The sequence below is a fragment of the Myodes glareolus genome, chromosome 27 (genome assembly GCF_982192425.1).
Source record: "Myodes glareolus chromosome 27, mMyoGla1.1, whole genome shotgun sequence".
NCBI classification, from domain to species: domain Eukaryota; kingdom Metazoa; phylum Chordata; class Mammalia; order Rodentia; family Cricetidae; genus Myodes; species Myodes glareolus.
In genome coordinates, this window is record NC_142052.1 from 29,936,087 (window position 1) to 29,962,059 (window position 25,973).

A 25,973-nucleotide genomic window follows, 5' to 3' on the forward strand; every position below is an offset into this window, starting at 1 on the left:
CTCAACAAAATACTGGCAAACCAAATCCAAGAACACATTAGAAAAATTATCCATTATGATAAAGTAGGCTTCATCCCAGAGATGCAGGGCTGGTATAACATACGCAAATCTATCAATGTAATCCATCATATAAATAAACAAAGAAAAAAACCATATGATCCTTTCATTAGATGCTGGAAAAGCATTTGGCAAAATTCAACACCCCTTTATAATAAAGGTGTTGGAGAGATTGGGGATACAATGACCATACCTAAATATAATAAAAGCTATTTACAGCAAGCCGACAGCTACCATCAAATTGAATGGAGAGAAACTCAAAGGCATTCCACTAAAATCAGGAACACGACAAGGCTGTCCATTCTCACCATACCTCTTCAATATAGTGATTGACATTCTAACAATAGCAATAAGACAACATAAGGGGATCAAAGGGATTCAAATTGGAAAAGAAGAAGTTAAATTCTCGTTATTTGCAGATGATACGATAGTGTACATTAGTGACACCAAAAATTCTACCGAAGAACTCCTACAGCTGATAAACACCTTTAGTAATGTGGCAGGGTAAAAGATCAACTCCAAAAAATTAGTTGCCCTCCTATACACAAAGGATAAAGTAGCAGGGAAGGAAATCAGAGAAACTTCACCTTTCACGATAGCCACAAATACCATAAAATATCTCGGGATAACTCTAACCAAGGAAGTGAAAGACCTATTTGACAAGAACTTTAAGTCTTTGAAGAACGAAATTGAGGAGGATACCAGAAAATGGAAAGACCTCCCTTTCTCTTGGACTGGGAGAATCAACATAGTAAAAATGGCAATTCTACCAAAAGCAATCTATAGATTCAATGCAATCCCCATCAAAATCCCATCAAAATTCTTCACAGACCTTGAGAGAACAATAATCACCTTTATATGGAAAAACAAAAAACCCAGGACAGCCAAAACAATCTTATACAATAAAGGAACTTCTGGAGGCATTACCATCCCTGACGTCAAACTCTATTACAGAGCTACAGTATTGAAAACAGCTTGGTATTGGCATAAGAAAAGAGAAGTCGACCTATGGAATCAAATAGAAGACCCGGATATTAACCCACAAATCTATGAACACCTGATTTTCGACTACTTTTAATATATTTATAATGTGATACTAAACTTTTTGCTAAAAGTGTTTCTGATATGTATTTAGAGTAAAAATAGAAAAATTATAAACTGAAAGTTTAAAAATTTAATTGACTGAAACATCACAGTTTATTATTCAGGGTTCTTTAGAGTCATAGAACTTATGGACTAAATCTCTCTCCATTCATCTATCTATCTATCTATCTATCTATCTATCTATCTATCTATATATCTATATATATATATATATCTGTGATCATATGGGAATTTTTTAGAATAACCTTCAGAGTGCAGTCCAAAAATGGCTTTCAGTGAATGAAAGAGTCAAGAATCTAGCTCAGAGCCACAGGACTGGGAGTCTCAGCTGTTTAGTGTATATGCTGGAATCCCAATGTAGACTTTAATGACAGTGAAGGAATACCCCTGTTGACAAGGTGTGGGAATTCAGAGATGTTAGAGCACACAGGACTATACAGGGGATGAACTTATGACAGATGACTAGGCATATCCACAGGAAGTGTATACATCCACCTGCTCATGGAGCAACCCATTGTGCTGAGCTGTGGGAATACTTCTCTTTTGGAAAAGTCACTGTTTTACCTGTGTTAACTTTGGAAGCCATGATTCTTCCCTTTGAAATGGGATTTTTTTTCCCAAAACACCTTGGCAGTGTGACTTCTGCAGGGCAATGGTGTGACCTTGCTTCCCCACATCAGGGGGCTTTAGAGTGATACTATTTATTCCTTTGTCTAACAGTCAAATTTACATTAGTCAATCCCACCTAGAAATTTCTATAGAAGGCAGGCACTGAGCAGTAAGGCAGCATGCCCCACCTTTCCTAAATAAACAAATCTGGGCCTTCCCAAAACTAGTTATCACAAAGAGATTAGATAAGGAGAATGGGTGAATCAAGGATTCAGGCCTGTTTATCTAATGGTTTGGACTGTCAGGTACTTCCCCTTGGATTCTGGCTCTTTCCTGGGTCAGGTCACCTATTCAGGAGTACTGCTTTGTCAGGTTCTACCTGCCTGTTTTTGTCATTCTGACATGCCTGTTATCATTGTCTTTGCCTGTGGAATATTCCAGCTCTGTAAAAACTAGAAACCTTGTGGTGGTCAGCCCTTACACTTACACTTCTTCTCCTCACTACTTCTACTTCTTCCCCTTACTCTCCCTTCTTCTCCTTTTCCTTCCTCTTAGTCCTTTCCCCTTACTCTTGCCCTTCCCCTTGCCCTTTCTCTTGCCCTTCCTCTTCCCATTTTCCTCCTTCTTCTCCTCCTCCTCCTCCTTTTTCTTCTTCTTCTTCTCTGTTACCCTTCACTTCATTTCTTTCCCCTTGCACGAAAAATAAGAAGATGCAGAGGTAATATACTTAAGGTTAACTTTTACACTCAGATCCTTGCCTGCTGTACACATCCAATTCTAAGCACTCTGCAGGTACTGAGGCTGATACTCAATCCCCCTGGTAGAGAGAAATAATACCCCATCTTTCTTCTTCCATTGTCCATTCAGCAGAAGGTGTGACACAAATTAAAGGTGTGCCTTCTAGCTTCAAGGTCTAGATCAAAGCTGAGTGTCATCCATTCTTACTATTAGGATCATTGGCCTGTTGTTTTTTTTCCCTTAAGGAACAGATCAGAACTCTGCACTCCATTTTTGTATTGTAGTTCATTCCTAATATAATAAAGTTGACAACCAAGAACAACTATCATGATCGATCCATTGTCAACTTGGCATACAATCATATCAACTTATTAATTTCCAAATTAATATCAGCAATTGGATTCTAATTATGACTAAACATAACATAATTATGTCAAATAAAAATAATTATAAATTTAGAATAGTGGCAATGTCCCTTGGAGGATATCTTTCTGGTATCTAAAACTTCTGATAATTACAAATATTGGGTTGTGTGATTGTTTTGTTTGTAGACTATGTAGCAGCTGTGGCCTTCTGCCTAGTCATACTGTTCAGACCAAAAACAACTTTCTCTGAGATTAATAGAGATCATCATAACTCTTCCTCCAGAAGCACTGTAGGTAATTCCATAGGGCTGTTAGGTGACTTTTCCTTGAAATTTTCTGGTTTTGTGTTCTCTATTTTTTTGTGTTTGTGAAAATTATGCTGTAGGTAAACATGTCTTTTAGAATCAGCATCAAGACTGATAATCAAATGTTCACAGTGTCATCTACTTGATTTTCAAGCAAGACTTTATCATATAGTATGAACAAGAAAGCGGCATTTGTCCACCATTTGTCTAATTTACATTAGACAAATCCCATCTGGTATGCATCTTTCCACCATTTGTCTAATTTACATTTGTTCCCACATGATTTTGAGGTGAGAATATCCCTAAATGTCTCTGCTTTTACATTGTGATTGTGGTTAGAAGTGAATTTGTTAACTGGGTATGCTTAAGGAAAGGGAGAACATTGCATGAACATGTTCAACTCCCTACGTAAAATCTCCATGCTTCATTTGTTGAGAAAAAACACTGTTTTGAAAACAACTCTCACGCTTTTTGCGCCTCCTGCAGGCAAGAATTTTTCTCATTTCTTCTGTTTTGGCTATTGAAATGACTGGCTATTTTTAATAGATAAAATTGACTACCTCTGAGATCATCTGATACACAAAGAATTGGTTACACCTGAGAGAGATTTTACTTAAAGGTTTTGAAATGAGAAAATTCTCCATTAATCTGTATAATTTGAGATGATAGGACCCACCTTAAACTGCTTGCTGTTTGTGCACACTTAACCAGTGAGCCTTCTCTACAGCCCGTGTCTGTGCACAGTCTTAACACCATTACTCATGAGCAGATGTTGTGGGATTTTCTGTTTGAGACCAGTCTGGCCTACAAAATGAGTTCTACAACTATACAGAAAATTCCTGTCTTGAAGTCACCAAAAAAAAAAAAAATCCTGAATCAAACAAAGACCATAACCCAACTTTAATCAGCATCTTACATTCTGGTAGCAGCAGTCACATATAAAGTATTTTGAAGAATAACAGACTTTTTCTGCCTCTGTGCTCTGGCTCTGGCTACCGAGCTCATTCCTTTACTAGCATTAGAGTCTACTTCATTGTAATTTTGGTGTATACTTAAAACCAGCTGAGTCACAGAGCCTTGTTGGCAGAACGACTACTGGATTCTTCACTAGACCTTAGACAAAAGGCTGAGAAGCAAGCTATTGGATTCTTCAATTGCCGTTGGTTGGTAGCTAGTCTTAAGTTACCTGGACCACAGCTTGTGAGACATTCTAATAAGCCAACTTTTTACATCCATGGTAAGATTCATTCTACCTGTCGTGTTCATGTAGAGAATCTTGAATACTGCAGCTGTATATTTTATTCACCTGACTACGGAGGAAGATGTGCTGGCTAACAATAGTGCTCATGAAGACATTCTTTCAAGCTCCATTATTCTCTACATATTCAAATTTCCATGAACACTATTCTTTTTATTATTATTCTTTGCCTGGAGTTTGCTTCAAATTTAAGGAACCAAACCCATAAAATAATGGAGCCATCATCCAGCTTTCTGATAGAGGAAAGACCAATCATTTCATTGAGACCTGGCTCCTGCTTTTCTCTTTCCTGTTGTGTAAAATCCCTGTGAAAACCATGTAAAAAGTTCCTTCAGTTCATCTGACCTCAGAGTGAAGCCACAGAACAAATATTTCATTTGTAACTTTAAAACTCTCCTTAGTTGTTAGTATTTTAGGCATCCTTACATCTGTGGGACAGGAAAATTACTCCACCCACCTAGCACAGTGCACCCCACAAGTCATATGGTGTGCTGGAAGAAAAAGGGAAAATTCCTACGGAGCGCAAGAAGATGATATTGATTGCTTTTGTAGCCAGGGCCAAGTGCTATTGAAATGTATATATTCTCAGATCTGGAGAAGTTCTCTGTTGGGGCAAATGGAATATACAGGAACCAGTATTCTGTCTCTTTAAGCACACTATAGCCCTATGGGAGGTGCTCTTGCCACTCAGGACTCACTAGCCAATCATGCACTCCAGGTGACCTGCCAGTCAGAAGCAGTGCAGGTCTCTTCCGGGCAGCCACCTTCAGTCTTGACTTTGAAGAGGAGTTGGCACCAGTGGATTCCTGTTCTCAGGTGCAGTTGCTGTTGCAGAGAGATGATGAGCTAGAACTTTGGAAAAATGGAGAACCACAACATGGTGAGTAAGGGAATGCTGCCTCCTGATGGGGAGGAGTGGAGAGCAAGGTGCCAAAGACACCATGGTTTTACCTCCATGGGTCTGGGTGGGAACTTGCCGCCATATTCCCCGCATTGTGAATTCCCTCATGGTCACTGCTATCTCATGGGCCTAGGGGCAGGCCTCTGAATAACTTTATTCTGTGGCTTCATCTGCTTGGAGTATTGGGAGCAGGAAGCTGTGTGTACAAACACCTTCCTAGTCAACTTCACCAGGGTTGATGTATTCATGGAAACGACTTGCCAAACTCAGAGAAGCTAAGCTTCTCCAATATCTTCTCGATATCTAGCACTTTGCATTTAAGCTATAAATATAATCTGAATTGATATTTTAATTCGTGCAGGTTGTCAAAGGCATCTCACATGTCGTGTAGCTCTCCACTACTGTACCATAATGTAGAAGAGTAGAATTGGTAATACAATACATTTACCAATGCTTAAAAAATAATTCAGCCTCACAAAGTAGAATTTAGTAGAGGGAGAACTGCGTCTAAAACACTCAAAATGTAAGCATATGCTAATTAGGGCTGGTAGAGATTAGAATGCCCAGGTATACATTGTTTACCAGGATTGTCCAGATATTTGACTGTAAACCATTTCAAAGAAGCCATCACTGATTTAAAAATAAAAACTCACTGCTAGGTGGTGGTGGTGCACGCCTTTAATTCCAGCACAGTTGAGGAAGAGGCAGGTGGATTTCTGTGAGCTCAAGGCCAGCCTGATCTCAAAAGTGAGTTCCAAGACAGGCCACAAAGCTACAGAGAAATCCTGTCTCAAAAAAAAATCACTAGGCCCATTGAAATATCAATGAACACACCTCTTAACAAGCCTCTAAAAGAGGCATTACAGGGTCACAACCAACCTTAAGGCCTGGCATGCCATAAAGTTTCAGTTTTTTTTTTTTTTTTGAGAAAAGCATAGTTCTGTCAGATGAGCAATATGAACAGCAGGTGATATATATTGGAAATGTAAAACACTTTTGTGGACAGACTCACCTGATCAATCAAGACTTTCATATAGGACTTCAGGCAGGGAGGAGGGACACTCCTGCAGACCTAGTAACAGCCTGGGACCTAAGCCTTGTGAGTTTCCCTAAGGACCTGATGTATTGATAATAAAGCAGAGCTCCTTCTCTAAAATCAGGAATATGTATTGGAGAGCCCATAATGATCTGGTGGCCAGACTTTTGTGGAGGGGTTGCTTCAGATCTTGACAACCCATCCCTTCCCACCATATGGAGCTATGGTTATCAGTACCAAGGCCGCTCTGTACATAGCAAAGATTTTGAAATACCCTATATACCCTTTGCATAGAATTGTTAGTCTATCCTCTTTCTATATTTGCCTCATTGTATGATAGTTTCTGATGACTTCATATAATTCTTTCATTTCCCCCATAGGAAGTAGTAGACCAGGCTGGCCTTGAACTCACAGAGATCTGCTGGTGGGGATTAAAGGCATGCCCCACCAGTGCTAGGCTAAGAAGCTATTTTTCCTGAGAAGCTTACTAGGCATGGGACTTATCTTCTGCCACACCTCCCCACCCTATCTTCTTTACCTTGTACTTGTCCAGTCCAGCTTTTCTCCTCCCTTGTGATCTTCACCTTAGAACCCTGTCAGTGAAGAATGACTTGCTGTAACAGGTCACTGGCATACCTAAGAAAGTATTCTGAGAATGTTTTGGCCTAAATATTTAGACTGGTAAGTTGCCTGTTTCTATTTCAATTGTTCAAAGTATAATCTGGACCATTATCCTAAGGGATACTTATCGATAACAGCATATATTGAATGCAAAACCTATCTAACCTAGCTCCCCTTGAGCATTGGACAGAGATCAATTCATGACATCATTAAATAGACTTTTCTTTATTAATCCTCTAAGTGTGTGATGTGATTTCTCAGTGGAAAGGTGTATTAATTCTAGAAGAGCTGCATTTCCATCCTGATAGAAATATTGTGTCTGAGACAACTTCTGTTGACTCACGTGGCCTTGGTCCCTGTCAGTTGCTTTTCTGGACAGTAACCTTGTGTGTCCTCTATATTACACCTTCAAAGTTCTTAAACGACTGTACCAATTCACAGTTTTAAAATTATGTATTTGCGGGCAGTGGTGGTGCATGCCTTTAATCCAAGCACTTGAGAGGCAGAGGTAGGCAGATCTCTGTGAGTATGAAGCCAGCCTGGTCTACAAGAGCTAGTTCCAGTACAGGCACCAAAGCTACAGAGAATCCCTGTCTCTAAAAATAAAATGAAATAAAATAATATAAAATAATGCATTTGAGCCATGTAATTGACTGCCCAGTGCAGTGGCAGGAAAAGGATTTGCATATGGAGCATTTCTTCTGTCCTCAGACCACAATAGGAAGAATAAATTATTGTGTACACTGCAAGGGGCACAGCATATGCAATCAGCTGTTGGAGCCACCGCTATGAAAATGGCCTGATTGTGGTAGCAGGAGTGGTTTGTAATTGCCCAGCATGTGTAAATTAATGTCATGTGAATGAACACAGACCAGATTGTGTGGGTGTCCAGATTAGGAAGGTTATCTTGAGTCAAGGAACATTGAATTTGCAATTAGGCAACTTTCCTCTGCATATATGATTGATTTTTTTTTTATATTTACTGAACTCTACAATTTTCTTTGCTTCACTCCCTGCCTCTCCACTCCCCTCTTCAACACTCTCCCAAGGTCCCCATGCACCCAATTTACTCAGAAGATCTTGTCTTTTTATACATTCTACTTTTCATGTAGATTAGAACTCTAAGTCCCTCTTAGCATCCTCATTTTTTTTGTCTAATATCTGGAATTGTGGTTTGTATGCTGGCTTTGTTAGCTTTATGCTTAAAAACCACCTATGAGTGAGTACATGTGATAATTATCTTTCCGTGTCTGGGTTACTTCACTTAAAATAGTGTTTTTTAATTCCACCCATTGTCCTGCAAAATTCAAGATGTCATTATTTTTTCTGGTGTGTAGCACTCCATTGTGTAAATGTACCACATTTTTCTTATCCATTCTTCAGTTGAGTGGCATTTAGGTTATTCCCAGGTTCTCACTATGACAAACAAAGCTGCTATGAACATAGTTGAGCACATGTCCTTGTGTCACGATTGAGCATCCTTTGGTTATATACCCAAAAGTAGTATTACTGGGTCTTGAGAAAGGTTGTTTCCTAATTTTCTGAGAAATTGCCACACTGACATCCAAAGCGACTGTACCAGCTTGCTTTCCCACCAGCAATGCGAGTGTTCTCCTTTCCCCACAACCTCTCCAGCATAAGTTGTCTTCAGTGTTTTTGACCTTGGCCATTCTTACAGGTGTTAGATGGAATCTCAGAGTTGTTTTGATTTGCATTTCTCTGACAACTAAGGATACTGAACATTTCCTTAAGTGTCTTTCAGCCTGTTTAGATTCCTCTTGAGAGTTCTCTGATTAGGTCTTTACTTCATTTTTTATTGGATTATGTGTTCTTTTGGTCCAATTTCTTGAGTTCTTTGTATATTTTGGAGATCAGACCTCTGTCTAATGTGGGGTTAGTGATGATCTTCTACTATTCTCTAGGTTATTGTTTTTCTTTTGCTTTACAGAAACTTTTTAGTTTCAGGAGGTACAATTTATTGATTGTATCTCTCAGTGTCTGTGCTGCTGGGGTTGTATTTAGGAAGTGGTCTCCTGTGATAATGACTTCAAGTATGCTTCCCACTTTCTATTCTATAAGTTTCACTGTGGCTGGCTTTATGTTGAGGTTTTTGATCAATTTGGACTTGGGTTTTGTGCATGGTGATAGATATCAGTCTATTTTAATATTTCTACTTGTTGATATCCAGTTATGCCAGCACGATTAGTTTAATATGCTTTCTTATTTCCATTTGAAACTTTTTGCTTCCTTGTCAAATATCAGATATTCAAAGATATGTGGATTGATATCTGGGTCATCTTTTCCCTTCCATTGGTCCTCCTGTATGTTCTTATGCCAATACCAGGCTGTTTTCAGTACTGTAGCTCTGTAGTAAAGGTTGAAGTCAGGAATTGTGATGCTTCCAGAAGTTCTTTTATTGTGTCGGATTGTTTTGACTATCTTGGGTTTTATGGTTTTTGCATATGAATTTGAGTACTATTCTTTCAAAGTCTTTGAAGAATTTTGATGCGACTTTGATAGGCATTGTATTGAATCTGTAGATTGCTTTTGGTAAGACATATGATCGATCTTGCTTGGCAGAGTTATGTCAGCTCAGAGATTTGAAAAACAGGGCATTGACTAACTCTATGTGTTAGGTTACAGATCTCAGCAGTCAACATATGTATATGGGCACCATCAATCTATCTCTTGTTAATTACATCCCTTCTCCTAGGGAAGGGCCTACTCTTCCTTAAAGTCAATATAGAAAATTTTATTTAATCTTACAAGTGCATTTTTTTGGTGTCTTGAGACAGGGTTTCTCTGTAGCTTTGGAGCCTGTCCTGGAACTAGCTCTTGTAGATCAGGCTGGCCTCAAACTTCACAAAGATCCACCTGCTTTTGCCTCCCAAGTGCTGGGATTAAAGGCGTGTGCTACCACTGCCCAGCTAAAACTGAATTATTATCATCACTTTAAAAATCACATTTTGGTATCAGTTTCAAATACTTTCTTTAAGTGTATTGCTCTTATCTTTATTTGTTTCTGTTCTTCAATACTTTAGGCTTTCCTCATGCCACGTAATTGAGAATTATTTTGAACACCTAATCCTGCCTCTATTGCTCTGTTGTGCAAAGAGAGTCCTCCAACTCCTTCCAGGTTTGTCCTTTACTAGTCAGTGAGAAAGAAAAATAAAGCAGTAAATAAGTGTCTGCTGGTCTTTCTGGCTTTTGTTGGGGACTTGGAAATGAAGAGGGATTGGTATAGGAATTGAACTCATTGACCAACTTTGAAGTTGGTGGAGATACAGTGCAGGAAGTGAGAGGTTGGCCTGAGGGTGAGAGCTTTCCTCCTTCAACTGAAATTATTTATGTGGAATCAGCAGTCAATTGTGATGCTGTATGACTGTCCTGATTGACCATTGTTTGCAGTCCACAGACAATGCCAATCTGGGTATGGGTCTGACCTTATCTTCAAACCTAATTGCTGTATTTACAATAGTTCATCCAAACTAGATGATCTGGGTAAAATGTGGCCCTGCTTAACAGGACTGTTACTTTTCTGGATTAAGATATTCATCTTTAGGGAAAATACGTGAGAAGTATTAATTGTGCTCTAATACAAATCCTTAGTCTCTGGAGCACATGGCCATAAAGCCTGTCTCAACTTTTCAAAATAATTTTTGAGATTAAAACTACATCATATTCACATTGTCTTCGCTCCCTCCAAGCCCTAACATGATCTTGATTGTTTTCTAATTCATGGTCTGTTTTTCTTTATCAACAGTTACAAAGTAACCACAGTTACACAGGAACAGTGATTAAATTATGAATGTGACCTGTGTCTTTAGGATTTCCCATCTCTGGGGCAATGGGATGGCTGCACTGGAAAGTGAGTGTGCAATGGAATGTGCATGCAAAGGACCCTGTACTTTGGATGAAGAACAGGGTGTGCTCTAGGAGAGTGGAATAATGTGTACTAAATACAAACTTTCTAAATTAGGGCCCTGTGTGCTGGACTGGGAGGGCAGAACTGGAGGCATTGTGCTGTCTGAGTCGTTTGATCTCTGATCCTCCTATAGAGTAGCTGCTAATATTAAGGGGCCCAGAGTTTACTGTCCACGTATTTCAAGAAATCATAGTCACAGTTCAGAAAGCAGGGGTAGGAAGGAAGCTTAAAATTTTCTAGCTTGTTTCTAGTTGTGGTTGCTAATGTGAAATTAGTTTAACAATTATTTCTAATAGATAAGTTGCCATTTCTTGATCTCCACAGACTAGATTCCTCTGCCAGGGGTTTGACATAGCCACATTGAAATGATAGGTCTGCACCTAGAATAGAGATTAATGAAGGGTTCTTTTCTCCTTACAGGCCATCAGTACTACTTTAAACTTTCCTGCTTCCTAAGGACCCCAGAATCACTTAGCAACAAAGGTCATAGCTCTTAAACTATTTTTGATGTTTTTGGTCTCCTGTCAATAATGGAATTGCTAAGAACTTCAGTAACATTTCTGCCTTTTTGTCTAGAAAGCTGTTGCAAAAAGGAATGGTGGGCTCTGTTCCTGGTGACTCCCTGGCTAGTTTACACCCAAAATAATTACATGGAAACTGTATTCATTTAAACAGTGCCTGGCCCATTAGTTCTAGCCTCTTATTGGCTAACTCTCACATCTTGACTAACCCATACCTACTAATCTGTATGCCACCATGAGGATTTTCCCATTTCAAAACATTTAAGTAAAATCTCTCTCAGATATAATTAATTAATTGTGTATTAGTTAATGCCAGAGGTAGTCAGTGCGACTACCAAAAATAGCATCTCAACAGCTGAGACAAAAATTATTGCTTGCAGGAGGCACAAAGTGCACAGCAGTAATTTTCAAACCAGTGTGTTTTTGTTAATAAAGGAATAATGGGGATTTTACTTAGGATGTCTGAACTTCCTCAGAGAATATTTTCCTTTTTCTTAAGCATGCTCAGTTAATAAATCCACTACCGAATGTGAATACAATGTAAAAACAGATAATAGGGACATTCTTACCTCAAAGTATTGTAGGAACATATGTGAGTTAGACGAATGATGGAAAGAAATGCCTCTGGCATGTTCATATGATACCATAAGGTCTTAGTTGAAAATCAAGTAGATGACACTGTGAAAAGTTGATTGTTAATCTTGATGTTTGATCTAAAAGATAACTGTACCAAAACCATAATTCTCACAGATACAAAAGATGGAGAACACAAAGTCAGAAAACTTCAAGTAAAAGTCACTCACCTAACAGCCCTCTATACAGTGCTTCTGAAAGAATGGTTATGGTGATCTCTATTAATCTCAGAACAAAGCTGCTTTTGCTCTGTGCAGGGTGGCAATGCAGAAGGCCCCAACTGCTTCCATAGAAGAAAAGGAGTCCATTTTAACTAGACCTGGCTTGTTGCTTTCCTCAGGGTTGTGACATTACTGTAGGAATTTCATGCTTTATTTTTTCTAACCTTAAAATTATTTAGTTATATGATGTTTTTCGTGAATATGCCTGTGCACAGTACCTATAGAGGGCAGAAGAAGGGATGAGATACCTGGGACTGGATTTAGAACAGATGGTAAGCTAGCATGCAGGATCCAGGAATGCAATCAGGGTCCTCTGTAATAGCACCCAGTTCTCTAATTGCTGAGTCAACTATCTAGCTGCTCTTTTTAATTTAAATTAAGCCCCAAAAATGTTAATTAAAAGAAGTTACAAAAAAAATTTAAAAAAATTTAAAAAAAGAAGTTACATTACTTTTAGGGTTTATTTGTTCATTTCATCCTTGCCACAAATCTCTTACAACTTCATCCTTGTTATGTGTGGGTGAATAAGTATGCTAATACATGAATACAATTCACTGCTTCCATTTTTGTTGGTTGTGTATGTAAGAATAATGGACTGACTACTTTTCATTGGATAAACCATTAGGGAGCTGATCCCTTCCTAAGACTAATTCTGTCAAATGGAGGAGAAATCTACTTTTTAATCAACATTAGGTTTCTGACCCTGACTAGGCATCCTTGGACATTGTGGTAGTACATTCTTTTAGTACCAGTAATCTTGACACAGAGGCAGGAAGATCACTGCAATTTATGGTCTTTGATCCATAGTCTACATACATACATACATACACACACATATACATACACACAGGAAAAGAAGAAAACTGAGTTACAAGAAAAGGATCACTGTAAAACTGGAACAATAAAGGATCTCTTAAATGCATTGCAAGTGTGTGCTACTGCCGCCCAAATAATCACTTTCGAAAATAAATATAGTCAAACATGAGCACATGCCATTAATTCCAGTCTCTGGGAGAAACTGAATATTTGACAGTGGGTAAACACCTTATCATGTGACCTATAGTGCCCATCATGAGCTGGGTATTATCAGATCTATCAAGTTATAAAGTAGGACATGTACAGCTGCAAACTTTTATCAAATGCATGTGGTATATAAGAGATCAGAACCAAGCAGAGGCAAAGGTACAAGGAAGCTACATGAAGAAGTGGCCAGATGGCAATCATTTCTATTCCTGTTACAATACCTTCTGCTGTTAAGCACACACCTATAGCCTATTCCGTATGATTGGCTGAATAGGAAGAGAAGCCTAGGGCCTGGCTGATGGCTCTATACATCATGCTGGAACCAACCAGAATTAGACAGCTGCAGGATTGCAGCCCCTTACTGGGACAACACTGAAAGATACTTGTAAAGGGAAATCATCACAGTGGGTAGAAGTTCAAAAAGAAGACATTTTCATACAGTTTCTTTGGAAGGAGAATTGACTTAATGTGCAACTAGCAATTCCCTGACTGATGGACTCTATCCAGTGGGTTGGCTGGATAGTCAGTAAAGGGCATGATTAGAAAATTAGTGAGACAAGAAATCTCAGGAAGAAGAATGTGGATGATCTCTAGAAATGGGAAAAGTGTATAGAGATCCTTGTATTCCATGCAAATATGATGAAAAGGTGACTTCAGTTGAGGAGGAGTTCAAAACTCAAGCAGACAGGATGACTCTTCTTTTAGAACTTGAAGCTGTAAGGCACACCTTTAATTTGTGTCACACCATCTGCTGGAAGGACAATAGAAGAGAAAAGGTGGGGGTGTCATTTCTGTCTCTATTAGGGGGCCTTGATTACCAGCCTCAGTACCCCCATAGAGCCCCAAAATGGATATCTACAGGAGGGGAGGATCTGAATGTAAAATTAAACTTAAGTACATTACTTCTGTGTCTTCTTTATTTTTCATGCAAGAGGAAAAAATGAAATGAGGGGAGCACAGAGAAGAGAAAGAATAAGGAGAAGAGTAAGCAGAAGAAAGGAGAGTAAGTGGAAGATGTTGAAATAGTGAGGAGAAGAAAAAGAATAGTAAGAGTAAGGGCAGATCTCCGTGAGGTTTCTAGTTTTTACAGACATAGGTGGAAAACATATAGGCAAGGAAAATGAAAACAGGCATATCAAAATCACAAAAGCGGCAGGTAGACCTTGACAAGGCAGTACACCAAAACAGGTGACTTGACCCAGGAAAGTGCCAGCATTCAAGGGAAAATATCTGACTTTCCAAACCATTAGATAAAGTTACTAGACATGATTTATTGGTAGGCCATGACCTCATGGTGATATACAGATTAATGGAGATGGGTTATTTTAGTATGTGTTAGCCAATAAGAAGTTAGAGCTAATGGGCCTAGCAGTGTTGTAATTAATAGTTTCTGTGTAATTATTTTTGGATCTAAGCTAGCTGGGTGGCTGGGAAGGACAAGTGGCCCTTTTTTTGGAACAAATTGGTAGCCACATAGCCAACTAAATCCATGTAAAACCTGAGAGGGCTTGAAAAGGAATTCCAGGAAAAAAACATAGAGAGGTTTAACACAGCGTTTTGCTCTTTGCTGATGGCATGCCACACCTCCTTTAAGAGAGGTTTTCCTGACTCAGCAGCAGCAGCAGGAAAAAAAGATGCACCATTTTGACATGTAGAATTTCTGGGTCGTGCTGCTAGTATGAGTTCTAGCTCTTTCATGAGACCAGGTATTTGGATGGGGTTTGTGAGGAGCATGCTGAAGCTTGCATATTTGTTGCATGTACTGGCTGTGTGCCTGGAAGTAAGGCAGTGCATGCAGCTTATATGCAGCAAGCAGCCCCGCCATGCTGGACTCTGTGGGGAAAGCAGGCTCTGCTGTATTTCCCTTAGCAATGATGCAGCTTACATTTTTAAGAAGTGCTTAGAATTTTAAAAAGCATCCCTGGATAGTAAACAATTATAGGTATGCAATAAAGACAAATGCAGACAAGTGTGAATCTTTAGTAGGAGAAGCCTGTCCAGATGAAATTCCTCACTGTATGTGGTGAGTCTCAATACCCTCAACTATTTCCTGACATTTATATCTACTATTTTTTGTTTGTGATTAATTTGACAATTTTTTACTTATACTGAAATGATTTTGCTATCATAATAGGCTTGAACTATATATTCTATATCTTACCTATATTCTATAAGTAAAGATAAGATATAGCAGAAACAGTTGCTTTTACAGAGTTTGGCAATTTGCTACTTTAATTATTTTGTTTGCTTGTCTAAGTAACCCTTACTGTGTGGTTCCAAATTCTTGAAAGTAAAGCGGGACATCATTTCTGGCTCTATTCATTTTTATATTATAGGGTGATAGCCATGGAATACATGTTATTTATATGACAAATATATGCTGCTGTGCTGAGCTTCATTTGTATCTTTAATTTTAAAATTTCAAGGAGGGTTTCACTCTGATTCCCAGTATGTCACGTATTTATGACATTAATACTGCCTGAGCATTCTGAGTCACTTAATTGCAAGTACATGAAATTCGTCTGGCTTGTTATTCTTGACTTGATTTTTTTTGTAAAATCAATATGACAATTTTATATGTCTGCATGGATATTCATTACATGGGTACCTGGTCATCAAGGTTATCAAAAGATCTCAGAATTCCTGATCATGGAACAATAGAAATTTGTGATCCCCATGTAAGTACTGGAAAATGTGCTCACCGCCACTCAAGACCAACAAGAACTCTGAAATACTCTACCCTCTCACCATCCCTGTGTTGATTATTAATGGCCAACATTTATATTTCTAGTGTTTTCATCTGTCCATTTTAACTGCTTTATACATGAAGTTCCATTCTACAAAATGTTATTGGAATTACAGTTTAAATTATGGCACTTAGATAGCTGGAAGATGAATATAGAACTGGAACGAATGCAAAATTATATGTAAGAACTTCAATAAATGTCTTTCAGTTCTTTCTGTTCCATTTGTCTGTTTCACTGATTTTGTAATGGAGACAGTGTCTTAATGTGTCCTTCTACCTGTCCTGGACCTGATTGCATAGGCTTGACTGACATTCAACTTAGAGACAAATATATCCACCTCTGTTTTCTGAGTGTTGTAGTTAAAGACACAATACACCCAGTGTGTCCATATTACTTTTTTGTGTGGTCTGTAACTCTTCATACAATTTTCTCATGCATACTGTATACTGTTGATCTTTATTGTTTTCTCTTCCTGTCAATAGACATTGCTCTTCAGAGGAGATATCCCTTATAAAGAGTACAGAAATGACAGAGTTTACTTTGCTTTTCAATTTCTTTCATAAGTGACTGTCTATGTCATGGAATAATAGTAAGAAACACCAGAATCATATGTCTATACTCTGAAAGAAGTATGCATTTCCAACTTTATCACTGTCATGCTTTCCAATTTAACATGTGTGGTATATTTTAGAAGGCTGTTACCTATGATGATGTGTATATCAACTTTACTCAGGAAGAGTGGGATTTGCTGAATCCTTCCCAGAAGAATCTCTATAAAAATGTAATGCTGGAGACCTACATGAACCTCATTTCTATAGGTAAAATTGAATTTCCTTCATGTTTCGAAGTATGGAAACAACTTTTCCTTGGTTAAGGGTGTTGTTCTGCAATTTGATTTAGAAAGAAGAATGAGGTGAATAAATCAGTCATAGTTCTTTGGTGCATTTAAGATAATAAGCTAAATGTTGAACATTGTTAAATGATATAGCATATATTCTGGTCCTGTATTTTAGGTTACATTTGGGATGAACGTTGGCTATGTTCTAGAAGACATGCAAGGTAATTTTCATGTGCAAGTTGATAATAATGTGCCTCTGATGAGATTGCACTTTTTCCTAGAACTTTTAAATAAAAGCAGCAATGCAAATAAGTACAGCTTTAAGTGCATAGATGGTTATGAAATCCTCACAAGTTCATATACCTCAATTTCATATCTGTGAATTATTCTTTCTTTCCTATGTGTATATAAGCTTATGAGCATAGGGATGTGGAAAGATTTAACATACATCTACTTGAGAAAAAGAAGATCAGCAATCGTTCCCATGTAGAGTATACTTGTTGAATTTGATTCAAGTATACAACACTGATGGTTTTCTACATCATTATTAATATATAAACATTACAAAAATGCCACATGAGTTCTAGGTTTGTGCAAATACTTCTCAATGTCCTAGTTCACTTAGCAAATATAAATGATTCACAGTATAGTAAAATTTATGAATGCAGTAAAGTTGGTAAATCTCTCAGTGTATTCAGTTTTCTTCAAAAGTGTGAATAATATATTGTAAAATGTTTTTGTAAATGTGAAAAGGTAAACCTTGACAAAGGAATTTATCATTATACTCATATTCCTAGATGCAACCTGACCCCTAATTAAAAAGCAAACATGATTTTAAACAGAGTTATGAAATCTTAATACCTAATTCCTCTTTTAATTGGATCAAGTTATAAAATTAATTCATTTAGATATATGGTTCAAAGTGTCTTGAATGAGGTAAATCTTTTAAATGTGCCACTTATTGTTGCAGGATTGAAAGGAATCCAAATGCTGAGAAGAAACTTTCCATGTATCCTCACTGTGTTAAAGCCTTGTATTATGACACTCACCTTCTACAGAATGAAAAAACACATATTGGGCAAAAATGCTCTAAAAGTAAGCAGTGTGGTAAAGCCTTTGCTTATCACAGTAATCATCAAGTGCTTAAAAGAAAGCACACTGGGAAATAACCCTATGAATACAGTCAAGATGATAAAGACTTTGTTCTTTATGAAACTCATCAAAGTCATAAAAGAATACATCCTGGAGAGAAACCCTATGAATGTAATCAATGTGGTAAGGCCCTTGATGAAAACAGTGATCTTCGAAAGCATAAAAGAACACATACTGGAGAGAAACCCTATGAATGTAATCAGTGTGGTAAGACCTTTTCAAAACACAGTAAAATTCAATTGCATAAAAGAACACATTCTGGAGAGAAACCCTATGAATGCAATCAATGTGGTAAGGCCTTTGCCTACCACAATAGTCTTCAATTGCATCAAAGAACACATACTGGAGAGAAACCCTATGAATGTAATCAGTGTAGTAAGGCCTTTGCCTACCACAATAGTCTTCGATTGCATAAAAGAACACATACTGGAGAGAAACCCTATGAATGTAATCAGTGTGGTAAGTCCTTTTTAAAACACAGTCATCTTCAAAGTCATCAAAGAACACATACTGGAGAGAAACCCTATGAATGTAATCAATGTGGTAAGGCCTTTTCCCAACAGAGTAGTCTTCAAATGCATCAAAGAACACATACTGGAGAGAAACCCTATGAATGTAATCAATGTGGTAAGACCTTTGCCCAACACATTCATCTTCAATTGCATAAAAGAACACATACTGGAGAGAAACCCTATGAATGTAATCAATGTGGTAAGGCCTTTGCCTACCACAATAGTCTTCGATTGCATCAAAGAACACGTACTGGAGAGAAACCCTATGAATGTAATCAATGTGGTAAGGCCTTTTCCCAACAGAGTAGTCTTCAAATGCATCAAAGAACACATACTGGAGAGAAACCCTATGAATGTAATCAGTGTGGTAAGGCCTTTGCCAAGCACAGTAAACTTCAATTGCATAAAAGAACACATACTGGAGAGAAACCCTATGAATGTAATCAATGTGGGAAGGCCTTTTCACAACACAGTAGTCTTCAAAATCATCAAAGAAGACATACTGGAGGGAAACCTTATGAATGTAATCAGTGTGGTAAGGCCTTTTTAAAACACAGTCTTCTTCAATGTCATCAAAGAACACATACTGGAGAGAAACCCTATGAATGTAATCAATGTGGTAAGGCCTTTTCCCAACAGAGTAGTCTTCAAATGCATCAAAGAACACATACTGGAGAGAAACCCTATGAATGTAATCAATGTGGTAAGGCCTTTGCCCACCAGAGTAGTCTTCAAATGCATCAAAGAACACATATTGGAGAGAAACCCTATGGATGTAATCAGTGTGGTAAGGCCTTTGCCAAGCACAGTAAACTTCAATTGCATAAAAGAACACATACTGGAGAGAAACCCTATGAATGTAATCAATGTGGTAAGGCCTTTTCACAACACAGTAGTCTTCAAAGTCATCAAAGAAGACATACTGGAGAGAAACCCTATGAGTGTAATAAATGTGGTAAGGCCTTTTCACGACACAGTAGTCTTCAAAGTCATCAAAGAACACATACTGGAGAGAAACCCTAATAATGTAATCAATGTGGTAAGGACTTTGCCCATCAGTGTAGTCTTCAAAGGCATAAAATTACACATACTGGAGAGAAACTCTATGGATGTAATCATTGTGGTAAGGCCTTTGCACATCTCAGTCATCTTCAATCGCATAAAAGAACACATCCTGGAGAGAAATTCTATGAATGTAATCAATGTGGTAAAATCTTTGCCCAGCCCAGCAATTTTCAAAAGCACAAAAGAACACATTCTGGAGAGAGACCCTATGAATGTAATCATTATGGTAAGGCCTTTGCAGCTCACAGTAATCTGAAAAGGCATAAAAGAACACATGCTGGAGAGAAACCCCATGAATGTAATCAGTGTGTTAAGGGCTTTGCACATCTCAGTCATCTTCAATTGCATAAAAGAACACATACTGGAGAGAAACCCTATGAATGTAATCAATGTGGTAAGACCTTTGTATATCGAACTAGTCTTCAATTGCATAAAAGAAAACATACTGGACAGAAGGAAACCCTATGAATGTAATGAGTGTGATAAGGTCATTGCAAGTTGCAGTTGTCTTCAATTGCATAAAAAACATATTCTAGGGAGAAACCCTATGATTGTAATCATTTTGGTAAGGCATTTGCAAAACAGAGTCATCTTCAAATATACAAAAGATCACAGAGTAGAGAGAACCACGATGAATGTAGTCAATGTGGTTAGGCATTTGGAGACCACTGTACTCTTCATGGTAATAAAAGAACACAACGGCTATCCAGAGGGCCTTCGGAGTGATCCTTCGTCTGGCGAAGGACGGCTATGCAGTCGGAGGCCCACATTGGAGCAACGGATTGAGCCCCCCGAGGTCTGGAGAGGGAGCGGAACGAGGAGGAACATGAAAGACGAAATCAGTACTGCGAGGGATGCTATCACCCACTGATACAAGGGAACGGATCTGATGAGAATTTACCAGGGCCAGTCGGACTGGGACTGAACGAGGACGTGATCTAGCCAGATTCTCGGAATTTGGCCGGATTCTCTGACTGTGGCTGGCCCGGGGTCTTTCTGAAAAGCCATTGACTATGACACTGGGACCTGTTTCCTCTGCATATGCTGGATTTTGGGGATCCAGTCTGTTTGAATGCTCGCCTTCCTGGACCTGGAGGGAGGGGGAGGGAGCTGGAGCTTCCCACAGGGCAGGAAACCCTGACTGCCCTGGGGGACGGAGGAGAAGGAGGGGGGGGAGTGGGGGGAGTGGGAGGGTGTTGGGAGGGGGGGGGCGGAAATGGAAACTTTTATAATTTAATAAAATTTACTAAAAAAAACAAAACTAACAAACAAACAAAAAAAACAACATGTAGTGAAACTTTATGAATGTATATGTGTGTAAGAAAGTCTTCACATCGTATTCATCTTCAAATGCATAAAAGAACACAGACTGGAGAGATAACAGTAAATGGAATCTGTGGTGAATCCTTCGTCACAATCATCTTCAAATACATAAAATAAACCATCTTGCAAAAAACTCTTTTAATTTAATGTGTATTCCATAAAACCATGAAAAATCATACTATAGTGAAACTATAAGTGAATTTAGTATTTTAATGTTTTGTACATCATACAGGAGTAAGACTTTGGTGTATAATCAATCTGATAAAGCATATACATATTACCCTAATCATTTGGGCCTGTGGAAGAAACTGAGGACTTATAACTTATTTTTTAAAGTTCTTAATTCAACAGACATACAGTCAGTTAAGCATCATCAATTATTTTGTAGAAAAAAATGGAAAGCGTGAATATCTGTTCATGCACTGTGATATCTCTTTATTTTGTTTGAACCAGAAAACTAATGGATAAAATCATTTTTTGAGCCTCTGGGTGGGAAAAAAGACTTGTCAATGAAACACACATCAGACCTGAAAACAGCCAAAGAAAAGTGCTTTTTCTCTGAATCTAGAACTGGCTAAAGACACAATATCTCCCTGAAAACAGTCCAACATTAAAAAGTGCCAGAGAAAGAAACACACTGTCAAAACACAACAAAATAAAAAAGCCCCACACTCTACACTTCTCCAAGTCAGCACAAATGTATCCGATCTCTCAGTATAAAATGCATCCCATCTCTGATCTTGTTCAGGATCGAGATTTAAAGTCTTTCAAATTCCCTCCTTCAAAATCTTCTTTGATGCCCCCTGGTTTTACAAAGCCCTATATGAGCCATATGCAAATTCAGTATGCAGCTGCCCCATTCCACACTGGCAGGGGTATTTATGCTTTTGGTTTCTTCCCTCTCAGACAAATCTTTTGATTGGAGATTTGTGTGACTACATTCTTTCACTGGAATGCTTCAAAAGCTCCTCAAGTTGTGCTGACATACAATTGTTACTTTCATTTGGAAACCCTTATGAGAATTGAGCTCATCCCAGATGTGATGGATCACTTTTAACTTCTCTAGCCACAGTCAAAGATTTTTTGTTTAACATGCCTGCAGCTCCGTAACTGTAAGCAGACAATTCTTTGCTTCTGCCCCATTTGCATGAGCATGTCTCTCTGTAGAATCTCTGCCCAAGTGACCATGCGCATGCACACCTTTCCTCTTCCAGAACTGCCGGCAGGCTGTGGTCCAGAGAATAATGAAGGAAGGTGGTCAGTGTCATGCCTCTCCTTAGAGAAGCTTTTCTTTTGGGACCCATAGTTCTGAAACTGATCCAATAAAAATTTCTAGAAGCATAAATGCAGAGGTTGCCTGCCTCATCCCTTTCTGGAAGAAAAAGAAGGTGAATACACAAAAATGTACAGTAATGATAGACAAGCAGGTACTGGTACCACTTAACATTTTTAGAAACATAATCACATAAAACAGCAATGTAGTAATAGTCAAAACACAGACCAAGGAAACATGCATTCATTCAATCACACACATTTTTAAAGTCTAGATTTATACTTCATTTTGGAGGAAATGGGAGCACATACCTTTTATACATTTCAAAAACTGAAGCAATTATTGTTGTCCTTCCTTAGTACCTCTGACCTTTAAAATATCTATAAGTAATGCACAAACAGCTGTTTGCTGTTTTCTTGGTCTATATTTAACTTTTTGAAAATTGTATACAAAATACTTCTTATTTTACTATTACTTATTTTACAATTATACTCGAGTTACTCCTTACTTTTTTTCATGCTGTGCAGCTAACCTCTTTTTTATATTTACACTTTACAACTGCTGATACTCCTGGGATATTCTTAATGCACCTCAGAGCACCATTGGAATTTGCGGTGTCCCTATGTACACATCCCTCCCCAGAAAGCTGCACAGCTGGATGTTACATGTAGAAGCTGATCCTACAAGGTGAGCTAGGGTTCCTGGATAGGGGATCCTCGTGGCCAAAGAAAAATCAGAAGAAACAGAAGCCAGGATAGAATCAGGAGGTGGGTCTAGTTATGCTGAAGCAGCAGCCAAACAGCCCAGGTTTTATTTCAGAACTTCCTTAAATACAGAACAAAGCATAGCACAAATGGTCAGTCAGTATCTGACCACAAGGTCATTCCTGTCCTTGAGTTTGCAGCCTTCTCTCCACATTTATCTGAACCCAATCCCAATTTTCCATATCCATTAAATTATCATCTGAGGGACACCAAGGATTATATTCCTTCGTAGTTTCAAGACACATCTCTAAGTCTGATATAGATACATGGATGCCATGAGCTTCCAGCCAATGCTTAGGCATCGACAGAAACAGAGAAAAGTTACCTTGTCCCATTACCCTGTAATTTTCTTATTATCCACCACTCCTGACATTTTTTCAGGGTCCCTGTTTCAGGCGCCAATAGTTGGGTTTCCCTTCCAACTACCTCCATTATGGATGACTCTGGGTAGTGCCACAGAAATCAGAACATAAGGGATGCAGAGTAGAAGATACTACTGCCTATTTTATTGCAAAGACAAAGTTCTTTAATAATACTCAAATCACTGTCAAAGCTAGGTTCTCATAATACTTGAAATAGTTCCAGAAACTACCAACTTTGTTACAAATTATTTCAAGAGTTTTGTGTCCTATTTATTCTAAACCAGAAGCCTGTTGTCATGGGAATATCTTTAGCTGTAATATATACAAACACTTTATCAGGAGTAAAAGCATAACCTAAACATAGCAAGTGAACTCTAGAGCACTTCTGTGTACTCAAGGACTGACTATTGGCAGGGCATTCTACTGATAGAGGAGGTATGCTTCCTCCTTACTTGACCTGCCAAGCATGTCAGCAAGAGTGCAACCTCAAGTCATCCCTGCACAGAATTTCTATGAAGTTCAAAGATAGTCCTCCACAGTGGAGTTGGGTTTCTGCATTAGCATAATATTTGACTGGACCTATTGAACATCTGATGTTTTTCTGTCCTTGAGTTGTTCTCATGGGTATCTTTGTCACAGTCAATGAATCTAACAACTACAGATATTTATTGTAGATTTATCTCAAGTTATTTTTCTGTATTTTACAATTTGTCATACCTACACACCAAAGGAACAAATGAAAGAGGAATTAAAACAGAAAGTAAGAGAGAGTCAGAAAAAACTGTTCTTGTAGGACCAGGAAAATGAAAATGTAATGGCAGAAAGTGGGTACTGAGATCATAGGATTTCAGTTGAAAATAAACACAATAAAAACATCAAACCTGAGGTCTTTTGTTTGATTTTTTGTAGTTGTTTTTATTTTTGCAAGACAGGGATTCCCTGTGTAACAGTCCTACCTGTCCTGGAACTAGCTCTTGTAGACCAGGCAGGCCTCAAACTCTGCCTCTGCCTCTGAGCACTGGGATTAAAGGTGTGTGTCCCCACCTCTCAGCTCTGTGTGAAATTTTAGCATGGAACTAGAAAACATCATTTTGAGTGAGGTAACCGAGGCTCAGAAATAAAATTATCACATTCACTCACTCATAAATGGTTTTAAAGCATAAAACAAAGAAACCCAGTCTACAAATCATAATCCCAGAGTGTCTCAACAACAATTAGGACCCTAAGAGAAATATACATAAATCTAATCTACATGGGAAGTAGAAAAAGAAGTTCTCCTGAGTAATTTGGGAGTATGAGGATATTGGGAGAGAGTTGAAGGGCAGAGGAGCAGAGAAAAATGTAGAGCTCAATAAAAATAGATAAAAAATGATGCTTCAATGTGCAGGCAAAATTTTCACATGAAATCTGAAATAACTTGGAAAAAGATTCTAAACACCTAAAAGCTTTGTCTAATGCAGTTTCTTTGAAAGTGCCTTTTTTGGTGGGCTATGCTTGCTAGCAATGACCAGAGGCTTGCCTCCTTTAGCAGAATGCTTCCTGTCTCAGCATTGGTGACAAATAGCGCAGCTCCTTTAAGAGATCCTACGTTTACTGATTATGTGTCTTCTTTCTCCACCTGTCCTGAGGGACTAGGCTATGATCCTGCTGGCCACTCTCCCTGTATTTCTGTAATTGAAAGAATGTGTGGAGCTTGATTTGATTCTCTAAGACAGACTCTCTCTGGTGTGAAAGCCATTAATTTGCATGTGGTGCTGCCCCTATCTGGTCTTTTGTTCAATATAGCTGCCTCTTGAATAGTTTCTGGGCACCATTATGGGGAATTACCTTCAAATCCTTTCCAGAAAAGTCCTTAGTCAGTACACCGACCTACTTGGTTACATTCAGTATAGCCATTTGAAATTTACCACAAAGTTCTGGGGCCAAAGATAGGGTTGCTGACTTCTACTGTGGAATAGTATTTCTTTCACTTCTAATTTTGTGGCCTATTTATTGATAGTTAAATATGATGAGTTAGTTAAATGCATGATGGTTAATTATGGTCTATAAATAAAAATCAGGATAAAAGAAATTTTACGTGTGCCCTTTGGTTTGGCTACTGGAGATGGGAGCCCTGGTTGTAATGCTCCCATTGGATGCATGGTTGCATTAACCTCCCTTAAATCCTGAATTAATCTGTACTTTACTGACTTCTTTTTAATAACAAAAAGTGGAAAGTTCCAAGGTGAATTAGATGGTGAAATATGTCCACTATCCTGATGTTCCTGCACTAAATGCTGGACATCTTGTAATTTTTCTTGTGTTAGAGGCCACAGACTCACCCACACAGGCTCATCACTTTTCCATATTATTGGGTCTGCATGGAGGGAAGGTCTTTAAGTGATCTCTCTTAAAAATACTATAATCCTGCTCTAGGAGGTCTACTGTCTGGTGAAACAGGATTAAACTTTCCCTTATTATCCTTGCATAGACCTTCATTAGGAAATAATCCTTGTTGAAACATCTGATTAGTAACAGCTGTGCTTGAAGAATATAAATATACTCCCATTCTGGATATGATATCTTGGCCCTATAACTTCACAGGTAAATAAGGAATAATATACAGCTTAAAAGATTCATT

The 25,973-nt window shown here is 38.3% G+C and overlaps 1 protein-coding gene across 1 annotated transcript; it reads left to right on the top strand.

Annotated features, from left to right (window-relative positions):
* Positions 1-3,570: 3,570 nt before the first annotated feature.
* LOC148117647 (uncharacterized) lies at positions 3,571-20,732 on the top strand. The gene is given in 5 exon segments (XM_087902359.1): positions 3,571-3,664; positions 5,128-5,316; positions 17,078-17,123; positions 17,873-19,055; positions 19,058-20,732. Coding segments are annotated over 5 exon segments (1,542 nt in total). The 3' UTR covers positions 19,088-20,732.
* Positions 20,733-25,973: the final 5,241 nt, after the last annotated feature.